The sequence below is a fragment of the Lepidochelys kempii genome, chromosome 2 (genome assembly GCF_965140265.1).
Source record: "Lepidochelys kempii isolate rLepKem1 chromosome 2, rLepKem1.hap2, whole genome shotgun sequence".
In the NCBI taxonomy this organism is placed as follows: domain Eukaryota; kingdom Metazoa; phylum Chordata; order Testudines; family Cheloniidae; genus Lepidochelys; species Lepidochelys kempii.
Genome location: NC_133257.1, coordinates 252,470,917 through 252,483,896, shown reverse-complemented (window position 1 = coordinate 252,483,896; position 12,980 = coordinate 252,470,917). Strand labels below are relative to the sequence as shown.

At 44.2% G+C, this 12,980-nt stretch overlaps 1 protein-coding gene across 5 annotated transcripts in view; it reads right to left on the bottom strand.

Annotated features, from left to right (window-relative positions):
- The window catches only part of PAXIP1 (PAX interacting protein 1), a 94,647-nt gene that overhangs the window by 60,841 nt on the left and 20,826 nt on the right, over nt 1-12,980 (bottom strand). For all 5 annotated transcript variants that reach the window (XM_073334579.1, XM_073334575.1, XM_073334576.1 and 2 more), the window contains exons 4-5: nt 11,842-11,905; nt 10,339-10,452 (exon numbers count right to left, since the gene is read on the bottom strand). In XM_073334579.1, the coding sequence (XP_073190680.1) occupies nt 10,339-10,452; nt 11,842-11,905 (178 nt within the window). The remainder of the gene's footprint in view (nt 1-10,338; nt 10,453-11,841; nt 11,906-12,980) is intronic.

Genomic DNA, 12,980 nt, shown 5'->3' with positions numbered 1-12,980 from the left:
GCTGGAAGGTGGCAGGTGCCCCATGCAGTCTAAAAGGAAGAACAATAAATATATTGAAACAGACCCTCTGGTGTAGAGAATGCCGTCTCTTCTTTCGCATCTTTGGCAAGGGGAATCTGCCACTATCCCTTTGTTAAATCAAGGGTGGTCAAAAATTGGGCATTGCCCAGGCAGTCAACTAACACATCGATATGGGGTATGCATCAAATTTGGATATCTCATTCAGCCAGCGAAAGTGATTACAAAACCTAGTGGTGCCATCGGGCTTGGGTACCAACACAATCGGGCTTGATCACTGACTGTGGGACTCTTCAATGACTCCCAGCTCCAACATCCTTTTTACCTCTGCCTTGATCTCCTCCCTTTTTGCCGCTGGGACCCGATAGGGCCTTAAAGTTACTTTTGCCCCAGGGTCTGTGATAATGTGGTGATATGCTTCAATGGTCCGACCTGGTTTGGTTGAAAACATGTCCTGGTATCAGTTGATCATCTCAGTTACCTCCTTCTTCTGGTTTGGTGTCAGATCAGGGGATATCCAGATCTGCTCCTGCATGTTATTTCCCTGGAGCGGGGTCTCTTGGGCCACTACACACGCCTCTCGTTGGTGCCAACGCTTTAAGAGGTTAATGTGATAAATTTGTTCTTGTTTCCGGCATCCTGGCTGCCGCACCTTGTAGGTTACTTCCCCCACGGGTTCAACCACCTCATTGGCCCCTGTCATTGGGACAAAAGCTTGCTTTCTGTCGTGGGTACCAACACCATCACCCGATTCCTTGGTTGGAACTGTCGGACTTTTGCCTGGTGATTGTAATGGGTTCGCTGGGCCTCCTGCGCCTTTTCCAAATGTTCCCGTACAATAGGGGTGACCCGGGCTATCCGTTCTCGCATCTGCAACACATGGTCAGTTATATTTCTCCCCTCATCAGGTTCCTCTTCCCAGATTTCTTTTGCAATATCTAGTATGCCACAGGGGTGGCGTCAGTGTTATAATTCAAAGGGGGAAAACCCAGTTGAGGCCTGAGGTACCTCCCAGATTGCAAACATAAGGTAGGGTAGTAGGGTGTCCCAATCCTTCCCGTCCCAACTTACCACTCTCCTTATCATTGCCTTGAAGGTTTGGATAAACCTTTCTACCAGCCCATCGGTCTGCAGATCATACTGAAGTTCTCAGGGTATGTATATGGAGCAGCATACTGAGATCCTTCATTAGCTTCAACATAAATGGGGTACCTTAGTCTGTGAATATTTCCTTTGGTAGCCCCACTTGGGCAAAGATCCCCACCAACTCTTTAGCTATCGTTTTAGAGGCCGTGTTCCGCAGGGGGACGGCTTCTGGGTAGCGAGTAGCATAATCCAGAATGACAAGTATATATTGGTGGCCCCGAGCTGTCTTCTCCAGGGTCCCACTAGGTCCATGGCTATTCGCTCGAAGGGGACCTCTATGATGGGAAGGGGTACTAAAGCTACCCTCAAGTAGGGATGGGAACAATGCAGCTGACACTCCGGGCAGGATGCACAGTACCTCCACACTTCTTCATGTACTCCGGGCCAGAAGAATCGTTGCAGGACTCGTGCCAGGGTCTTCTCTACCCCCAAATAAAGGACTATGGGCCAGACTTAATACAGCATTCTGGTGTTTTTGAGGTACTAGGATCTGCTGTACCTTCTGCCCCTGTACTGGTGCAACCCGATATAAGAGATTCTTCTTCATTATGAAGTAGGGTCCTGGTCCATGGGTTTTCCCTTCCATGGGGACCCCCATCTATTTCGGTCACCTCCTTCCTAATGTTGTCGTACCTTGGGTCTTCAGCCTGGTCCCGTCCAAAATTTCCTCTCCCGGGGCTAATCTGCCCGAGATCTAGGGAGCCAGTCTCTGTTGCCTCTACTGGTTCAGAGGCATTAGGGTGTGGGTCAGACTTGGGTGCTTCTCCCTCCTAGGTGGCCTCCTTTTCAGCTGCTCAGGTCCGCCTACCTACAAGAGTGACCCTCTGACTTTGGGCCAGTATTCTGGTTCCCAAGGCCTTATCTGCCCTTCTTTCCCTTTTCGTCTTTCTACGCTGTCTGGGAGCGGAGAACAAATTTGGGGATATTTCAGAGAAGGTTGGGGGTTGACAGTCTACTGTGGATGCCTCACTACTTTCAGGGCTTCCCCGTTTCTCCAATTCCCCGACCGGGAGTAAGTCTTCAAACCCTGGGAAGTCCCTCCCTATGAGCACCGGGTATGGGAGTTTAGGGACTACACCTGCTGCTACCTCAGCAGTGTTCCCCTGAATCTCGATTTTTACTGGGATAGTGGGGTAATAACCAACTGTCCCATGGACGCATGTTATCCCTGTACGCTTAGCCCACAGCAGTTGACTACGCTTCACGAGGTTCCCCGAGACAAGCGTGATAGTACTCCCCGAATCAACTAGTGCTGTGGTCTCTACCCCATTTAGCTTTACTGGTCTGGTGTACATATGTGGGGTTAGTGAGACCCCCACAAGGAGGATTAAGGTGCATGGGTCTGCCCAGTTCCCCAGGTTACACTGCATAGGCTCCTTGGCATTGGGACACTGTGCAGCTATGTGTCCCCACTCCCCGCAGGTGTAACATCTGTATGGAGCCCCTAGGCATTCCCCGGTCTCTTGGTTTGGGCAGTCTAACATCACGATCCTCTTCCCCCTCAGTGCTCCGACTCTTTGTGGCTTCTGGTGGGCCTTCAGCCCTTCTCTTTTTCCCCCTGGGCTCTCCTGGTGACCCAGTCACCTGAGCTCTAGGGCTTGGCACTGCTAGTTTAACCCAGCATGCTTCTTCCTTAACTGGTCGGGTCAGCTCCCTCACCGTCCTTCGCCTTTCTACCAGCGTGACAACCTCTTCGTAGGTGGAAGGTTTGTTCTGGCTTACCCAGGCACGAAGGTCTGGCGGTAGTCCTCTCATGTACCCGTCGATGACAAGAACCTCTACTACCTTCTCTGGACTCTGTGACTCAGTTCGTAACCACTTTCGTGCGAGATGGATGAGGTCATATAATTGGGACCATGGGGTTTTGTTTTCCTGGTAGCTCCACTCATGATATCGCTGGGCCCGCACTGCGGTCGTTACCCCAGATCTGGCCAGGATTTCTGCTTTCAGCTGGGGGTAGTCTGCTGCAGCCTCTTCAGGCAAATCATAGTAGGCCTTCTGGGCCTCCCCACACAGGAATGGAGCGAGGATGCGAGACCACTGTTCTTGGGGCCAAGCCTCCCGCAGGGCTGTCCTCTCAAAGGCCAGGAGGTATGCCTCTACATCATCCTCCCGTGTCATTTTCTGCAGCAAATTGCTGGCCTGCATGATCTGCGTCCCATCATGGCCGTGGGGGTTCAGCTCTGTAAGGGCCTTTACCTGGTTTACCAGTTCCTGCAACATAGCCCAGTCTTGAGCAGCCTGGTCCATCAGCAGGCGATTAGTCTCTTGCTGCAGCTGCACAGCCTCCTGTTGGACGGCTGCCTGGACACAGGTAGCCTCCTGCTGGGCAGCCGTGGCTTGCATCAGTGCCTGCACTACATCCTCCATTGTGGTGAAAAAAAAATCCCTCTCCCCCCCACCCCCCAACATCCTCCTTCTTCCGCTGTGCTGTGCACACCAAATCCCATTTCTGACACCAGTTGTGACAAAGTTCCTCCTCTATCTTGGTGGGTCTTGCGCTTATTGGAGGATTTGCTCGCCTTGGAGCTTCACGGCAGCCCTCAGTTTGGCCATTTTTGTGAACCCACGGTCCAGGTTGACTCCTCCTGTGTCTGACCAGGAGTTGGGAGGTTTGGGGGGAACCCGGGCCCGCCCTCTACTCCGGGTTCCAGCCCAGGGCCCTATGGAATGCAGCTGTCTAGAGTGCCTCCTGGAACAGCTGTGCGACAGCTACAACTCCCTGGGCTACTTCCCCATGACCTCCTCCCAACACATTCTTTATCCTCACCATAGGACCTTCCTCCTGGTGTCCGATAATGCTTGTACTCTTCAGTCCTCCAACAGTATGCATTCTCACTCTTAGCTCCTAGTGCCTCTTGCTCCCAGCTCCTTACACGCGCACCACAAACTGAAGTGAGCTCCTTTTTAAACCCAGGTGTCCCGATTAGCCTGCCTTAATTGATTCTAGCAGCTTCTTGATTGGCTGCAGGTGTTCTAATCAGCCTGTCTGTCTTAATGGTCTCCGGAAGGTTCCTGATTGTTCTGGAACCTTCCCTGTTAGCTTACCGGGGGAAAGGGACCTACTTAACCTGGGGCTAATATATCTGCCTTCTATTCCTCTCCTGTAGCCATCTGGCCTGACCCCCCGTCACAATATGCATCGAGCTCAAAACATAAAACATAGTGTTTATAAGCTTTTTAGGGCAGAATGTAGGGCTTAGATACCCCAATACATAGCACATACGCAGACCACTGTGACTGTGGAAAGCCCCAGTGAAGTCAACAGGGCTCCACATCCACATCAAAAAATCAGTTTTGTTATGATTGAGGAGAGGGGATTTGTAGGTTTAATAAAAGAAGTGTGTCTTCAGAAGGGGTGCTTAAGGAAGAGGGGAGATTAGGTCAGGAAAGGAGTTTCAAACTTCTGTACCAGAATAAGGGAGTCAAACATATCAAACAGCTGACCTCCTCCACAGGAATAAATGCACCGTCAAAAAAGTGTGGAAAAAATACCCAAGATATTTTTCTGTGATAGAAGACCAAAAATAACGAAGAAGCCCTATAGCCCAAGGAAGGGGAAGGGGAGAGCAGCTAAATTCTCCTGTGAACAAACACAATGGCTGCTTTACTAATAGCATATCATCGTGCCAGAGCAAAAACCAAAGTCTAGGAACACTATTAGTTTTTTCTGCACCATTTGATGAAAAAGTTAATGTGGCAGGTAAGCAGATGGAAGGAAAACTGAGAAATGACTACTGTGTACCATACAGTGGAGTCGCATCTTACGCGGGGGTTAGGTTCTAAAATCAGCACGTAAGGCGAAAATCGCATATAGTCAAAAACAGAGAGAGATAGAAGAATGAAAGAATAAAAAAGTGAGAAAGACTACTTCAATGTCGTTATGCGCAAATCGGAGTGCCTCTGGATGGCCAGAAGTTTTGTCTATGATCAGCAACACTTTAAAGTCAAGTCCTTTCTCTTCGAGGTACCGCTTGACCTCTGGAACCAATCCAGAAATAATGCTGTTGTCACCCAAGCCTTTTTATTTGATTACCAGAACACAGGCAGGAGATTTTTGTTCCTGCCTTTTAGGGCACGGGGATTTGCAGCCCTGTAGAGCAAGCCCGGCTTTATTAAATGCCCAGCCGCACTGCCACTTAACAACACAGTCACATGGTCTTTAGCTGCTTTGAAGCCAGGGGCTTGTCTTTCTGATTTTGAAGTGTAAGTGAGGTTGGGCATTTTTTTTCCCCAGAAGAGCCCAGTCTCGTCAACATTAAAACTTATTCCGGAAGATAGCCCTTTTCTTCTATGATTTTCTTTAATTGTTGGGGTAGACTTTTGCTGCCTCTTCATTGGCAGATGCAGCTTCTCCAGTAGTCTGAACGTTTCTGAGGTTGAAGCGGTTCCTAAAACTGTTAAGCCAACCTTGGCTGGCTTTGAATTCCTTCTCATCAGAAGGCTCTCCCTCTTCGGCGGGAGGTTTGAACAGTGCGTAGAGGCTAAGAGCCTTTTCTCACAATGTGTTGCCATCGATAGGCACACATTTATGGTTCATGTCTTCCAGCCATAAGTTTAATGCCTTTTCAGTCTTTACTAAAGTCTTACCATGCACTTGGCTCGTCACCTTAGCAGTTACTGGAGTACTTGATGCCACAGCTTGATGAATTTCTCTCTCTCGAATCTTGATGGCACAGATGCTACGTTCGTTGCGGACATATTTACGCGCTACAGAGACCGACATACCGTCTCTCGATAAGTCCAACACAGCCAGTTTTTCCTCCAGCGTTGGAACAGATCACTGTTTCTGAGGTTGGGCACCAGATGAAGTAGTTGGCTTGCGTTTAGGGGCCATGTTGTACAAAAAATACAAAAAATTTATAAATCGATTCCCGAGCGCTCTCCTGTCAACTCCTGTACAGTACTCCACCGCCACGAGTTATTGTTATTTTTCTTTTTTTTTTGCCGAATGCATATAGTTGAATTCACGTAAGTTAAATGCGCGTATGATGCGACTCCACTGTGTTAAGATGAATCCTCTAGCAGCAGCAGGAGTATACTGCATGTGTGGCATTAGACAGGAAGAGAAAGGGGAAAGAATTAAAGAAAAAAAGGGGATCATATGACATGCAAGGTGAAAACCCGTCCCACTTTCCACCCCCTCTCAGATTCTGACAAACATGCTCAGGTCCCCTACCACAAAACAACAAGAAAACAATTTTTTCAGAAGGAAAATTTGCTTTCAGTGCTCATATAAGGTAAGGAGGGTATCAATAAGGAAGATGAGTTTCTGAATGGGTTTAGGTCCTTATGGCTAAGCACCAGATACATACTACACAAATTTACCAGACACAGAATATTATCATTCTTCTGACTATTCAGATGATCTACTGGAGGGAGCTAATAAGATTGTGGACAAATTTTAGAAGCCTACTTTGACAGTCTGTGTCAAGGAACCTGGAGATTTTTTAATGTGAGCAAAAAGCAGGTAACCTGTAAAACTTATAACTAAAAATAATGTAGTTATATCTGAACACTGAAGAAAACATAACAATGGGACAAATTAATTTCACTCACTACTGCACCGATGATCCTCAAATGAACTGTTCAATAAATATTTGTATTAGGCACTGAAGGGAATACTTATTTTGCTTAATCTAAAATAAACTTGTTAAACGCACCTAACATTTTTAATACAAGACAGTTTATTTGCAAGTAAATGCAAATACATCAAATCTTCCACTCAGTTTCTGGTGCTTAGATATTACAGTGTAGATGTGATACTTCCTGGGGGTAACCAGGATTGTGAGACACTTCACTACCCCCTGCCCTTAGGGTCAGAAGCCTTGTCTATGCCTGCCATGGGTCAGCTTCCTGACTCAACCAGCCACAGGCAACACAAGCTCTCCTCTAAGCCTATGCAGGCCCCTCTCTCTCTACATGTTAGAGAAGGGGTGGACAAATTACGGCCCTCCGGATGTTTTAATCTGGCCGTCGAGCTCCTGCTGAGGAGCGGGGTCAGGGGCTTGCCTTGCTCCACGCGGCTCCCAGAAGCAACAGCAGGTCCCCCCTCCGGCTCCTAAGCATAGGGGCAGCCAGGAGGCTCTACACACTGGCCCAGCCCAAGTGCCAACCCGCAACTCCCACTGGCCGGGAACCACGGCCAATGGGAGCTACAGGGGGTCACCTGCGGACGTGGCAGCGCGCAGAGCAGCCTGGCTGCGCCTCTGTGTAGAAGCCAGAGGGGGGACATGCCACAGCTTCTGGGAGCTGCTTGAGGTAAGCGCACCCTACAGCTTACATCCCTGACCCCCTCCCGTGCCCCAATCCACTGCCCCACCCCTGATCGCCCTCCCAACCCCTCAGTCTCAGCCCAGAGCACCCTCCTGCACCCCCAACCCCTCATCCTCAGCCCCACCCCAGAGCCCTCACCCCCTCCGGCACCCCAACCCCCAGTTTTCATGAGCATTCATGGCCTGCCATACAATTTCTATACCCAGATGTGGCCCTCGGGCCAAAAAGTTTGCCCACCCCCGTGTTAGAGATAGGCAACTCCTGAGCCTTCCAAGCATCTCCCTGGAGTGTCTAGCCTCTGCTCAATAGGCCATTTGCAGTATTCAGGGATTCATTTCTCTCAAAGAAGCAGTATATCCCAGCTTCTCAGTTACAACTTAGATCACCACTCCACTTAACATACAGCACTCAAACAAGTTTATAAATAAATAAAAGCAACAGTTTTATTTACCAAAAGAATAGAGATTCAAGTGATAGCAAGTAGAAGTACTGGAAACAAATGGTTACATATAAAAGAGTCCTAACATGCATTCTAGAACCTATAAATACTTCATGTCTTATAGAGCAGAAGTTCACCCCCAAAGCCCTTCTAGCATTTTTCATCCAGGAAGGCTGTGATCCCTTTTTCATGAGACAAGCCATACTGTCAGCTTGTCTCCTTGGTGAAGGATGCTGGGTGTTTCTTGGTACCCTTAGACCAGTGGTTCTCAACCTAGTTACTACTGTGGCCCGCAAATGTGGCCCACAATATGTTATATGGGCTGCATCCAATACTACCCGCATGGCCCTGAGGATGTCACATGGGCTGCTGCTGTGTGCTGATCAGGCCGCAAGCTGACCATGGGCCGCAAATTGAGAACCACTGCCTTAGACATATTACAATAGTCTTTGTTCTTATTCATACACAAGACATTCCCTGCTGACTGTTTTTTCTTGGGGTCTCCCTCTCTTGTGGGCTTTGCAATCATTTAATTAGCATCTGGCTCCATATGTAAATAGGCTTCCATTATAAGACACACAATATATAATGACCAGATAGACAAATAAGTGTCTGCTACTTCTTGAAAGGAACCTGTTTAAGACAAGTCACCTTTTGGTTTCCTGCCTTAACTCCAAGGCTTTGAGAACATAATTTCCAGTACAGAGAAATAACTCCTTAAATACTATACTTACATACATTTCAAAATGATCATGGCGACCACTGGGTTACTGCGTCTTGATAGACACCTCACATGCCACCCTTAGGTGAACTTAATATGCATATATCTGACCCAGAGGATCCCTGTAAAACCCTATGCATCCCCTATGCCCTCTGGCACTAAGAGGTTCCTGGGTCACAATAGACATATCAGTCATTTCAAGGCTTCTGAATCATTCAATGTATGCTTTGGATACCAGTACTACGTATGTACTGGAACCTATTAAACTGTACTGGTTGATATAGTGTTTTAGTTTTATTTATTTATTTTGGAGGGGGGGGAAAGGGGGGAGAGGGGAAGAGAGGGAGGAATACTAAGATTCCTGCACACAATCAATAGGAATACCTTTTCCTTCTCCCAACTCCAGGCCACAAGAGGCCCAAAGATTTCCCAGATTAATTTTATAGCTGTGAAAAAAAACAAAAATCACACTGTTGATGGGATGGTAGTAAATTGAATCAATGTACTGCATACAGACACTATGTACTTTGCAAACATTTATAAAAAATTTATTTCTCAATCAAAAAATTTCCAAACTTGACAAAGGTCTACACAAGTTTAAAGTATATATTTTAGACCCCCAATTCAGCAAGCCTTCAGACACACGCTTAACGTCACAATTTTTTTAGACCATTCACATCCATAATGTCAAGCATGTGTTGAAGTACTTGCAGGATCAGTGCCTAAGTTACCAAAGAACAAAACAAAAACCAAGGAAAACCTTGCTGTATCAGGTAGCTAGAAATGTCTAAGTAGAATATTTTGTGGTTTGGTTTTTTTAAAATATTTAATTATGGTTTGAGAACAAACACACTAGGACTTTTTTTCTCCTGACATAAGTAATTATACTGGAACTGCCATAACTAGAGCATTACTAATAGGACACTATAAGACACTGTACTGGTGTTGTCTCCATGTGCCATCTTTAGCAAATCCCTTAGCCTCTGTTATTCAGTTTCCCCATCTGTATAAAGACAATACCACTTATTTAATCTGAAGGTTAGCTGGGGTTTGTGAAGAGCTCTGAATATTAAAAATTATGTATAAATGCTCAGTATTTTTCATCAAAATATGGTGCAGTAATTAGTGGGACAAAATAACCCTTCATCTTCCTCCAAGAGGAAAATCCTTTGGGGATTTTGTTATTTAGGGTTTCCTTTTGGATTCTTCTCCCCATACACATACCCCTAAAATGTCAACAAAATGGAAGGCACTGCAAATCTTTTTTCAGTGATACTCCAGTAATAAGATTAGAGAGTCAATATGTTGTTTTACAGTATTTCTACTCTAGCCTTGTAATTTTTCTTCAGGAATGCCACGCAGTCATTATAAAGGACATATACTAACTAATGCACATGCTCTACTGACTAGTGTATATGAGTAACTAGGAAGGCAACTGTAAAGCCAGTTATTTATCAAATAACTATTTGATGTCTAAAGTTTGTATGCAGCTACAAATCAGATTAGAAATACATAAATTGAAGCTGGGATACCTTTTGAATTAATCAAACTCAAAGCTTTAGGGAAAAATAAATATGAGACAATTAGCTGCAAAGCATTAACATGATCAGTTCAGCTGTTCAAATCCAGCAAGCAATTTGAGACTCTAAAGAACTTCAGGAAAGGTGAAAATTGTTTGATTATTCAGAAGCAAATGAGAACTACACCAGGAAAGATTGTACATGTCATAAACTCTTACCCCCTTTGGCTCAGGCACAACCAAATGAGTACACTTATTATTGAGGCTCAGCTGGCAATCCCCTCCATAAAAAGTAATCAAAGCCCACAGCACACTTCGGTCTTCAGATGAAATCTAATAGGAAGTTAAAAATAAACCTTTTAGATCTATGCAACAATACTTTTGCTTGAAGAGCATTATTATAGCTTGTAAAATATTGTTTAGCAATTTGAATTATGTTCTACTTCCTACCATTTTTAAATAAAGGATTAGTATTAAAGTTTACACAAAACACTGAAGGACAATTCCTGAACCCATATAATGAAAAGAAACTTTAGAGATGTTCCTCACTTTTGCTAACCTGAAATTAAGGTATTATTTTGGGGGGAGAAGGAGCAAGTAACAACTATAGTACTAAAATGCAAATATCAGGTTTTGTAGATTCATTCAAGACAGCCTGTTCATTTAGCTTCAACCATTACCTTACAAAACTAGCTACTTGAAAAAAAACCTCTTGCAAGTAAAGTCCATAAAGCAGTCCTTTTTATTGTATCAGCATTCTCCAACCTAGGGAATGTCATTATTGAATAACAACCAAAAATCTGTAGTTTATCCAAGGCAATGGCTACCTAATTCCTAGGCATTTTATGTAATTGTAATGACCAAGACACCCACAGCCTTAAACAAATTCCAATTTCAACATTCTTCAGATTTTTAAGGATGAGGATAAGTTCATTTGAAGTATTAACGTCTGTTACAGAGAAAGGCACTAACAAAGTAAAATAGAATTAAGACCAGGAGACCACATATAACAACACAAGAAGACAATCAGAAGTGCCTGTTGCCTCTAACAGATTACGCTCTATTCTACCTGACATGCCAGGTAAACCTGGACAATCATTCATATGCAACAGAAAATTAACATTTTCCTGAAAGCACCAGCAATATAAAACCATAGGGCACCACCCTATAAAGGTGACTGCACCTGTTCACACACTGATTTCAATAGGAATGCTCACAGTGTTCAGAGTTAATCAAATGAATACATCTTTCCCAGACTCTAGCCTAGCCTGTCTCAAATTTTAGATGTGGCACTTCCAGTAAAGTGTTAGTGCACAGAAGAATAGGTATAATCATAGTGATCAGTTATTCTGCTTAGTGCATGGATAACAAGCAAAACAAAAACAACCCAGAAATAAGAAGTTGTAAAAAATTTACAAGTAAAAGACACTCAATTCCTACATGCTGCTCTCTGCATACTATAGTTTCTCTTTATTGCTAAATGCCATATAAATCATTCCCCTTTTATGCTAAGTGTTGAATGATTCTTGGATCCCCATGTCTGATATCCAATTAAGTATTTAGTCATATGCTGCTCAGGTAGCAGTTCACCTATTGTACACCAAAGAAGAAAAGTCATGGTACATATAGAAAGATAAGGAAAACAAGAATCAGAATACAAAAGTATACAAATGTATTGTAATTATTCTAAGTTATATTTCTTTAAAATCGTTATATTCTCACCTGAGAGAGACAAGCAGTGACTCCAAAAAAAATCTGACATGATTCTGGAGAGAAACCATTCACCCTGGGTAACAGATGTCAAGGACATAACAAAACCAAAATGGAAATTTCTTTAGGGGTTTCAGAAGAGAATTAATGACATCATGCACAGCACTTTGCATAGATTTTATCATTAAAAAAGCCAAACCAATAAACAAACAAAAAAAAGCTAGTCCTTCAAAGTGAGAGTTTTTTTTCTTCAAGTTGTAAGTTTCAGTGAAAATTCAAAAGTTTCTAGTCAAACTGATACAGATTACTTCGAACTACTGTGGGGGCGCAAATGGTACTCCTCCTGGACAGCTCTCTCAGCACATTCTATCCCACTAAAAGAAAAACAACAAAGACATTAAACCATCAACTTATTTTTCAGACATGTATCTTGTCTTTATAACCAGGAGCCCTCCATACTGGAGGATCACAATCACATAACTCTGCTTGACTTTTTGATATTTTGTTCCTGCTTGTTTTAGGATTTAGCTCCTGAACATAACACTAACACACTCACTGGGACCATTCGTATGCGTCGAGTTAAGCATGTACAGAATAAGGACCTTAATTTTGACTTAGTTTTGTTTCTCCGCCCCCACCAAGTGTTTTGGAAGGGAAAGGGAATCAAATATTATAAACAATACTAAGATTTCGCCTTTTGGATTTCATTGTCTTTTCGGAGTAGTTGAAACAGCAGTGAAATGGTGCTCTTTTTGTAAAAAGTCCAACAAAATCTAATTAAAAATCTATTTGTACTTCACAATTTATACAGAAAGCGTGTGTATACTTCTTGCTGATATACTCCTGTTCTCTGTACAGTTGAGGGCACCAGTGAAACTAATGAGACACTTGGAAGTTATTCACTGAGCTACTGCTGCTCAATATGCTATGAGCAGCTGCTAAGCCAGAGACTGCATCATCACACTTCATCCAAGCAGCAGAGGATTCTGCCTTAGCTCTTTTTTCTTTTTTAGCGATATCAAAGTGAAACTTATAAGAACTTTCACCAGAAAGGTATAACTTTCCTCATCTGACCACAGCTTAATAGTACTACACTAAAAACAAAACAAAAAAAAACGTATTCAAAGATGGCGATAGCATGCTCATTATTG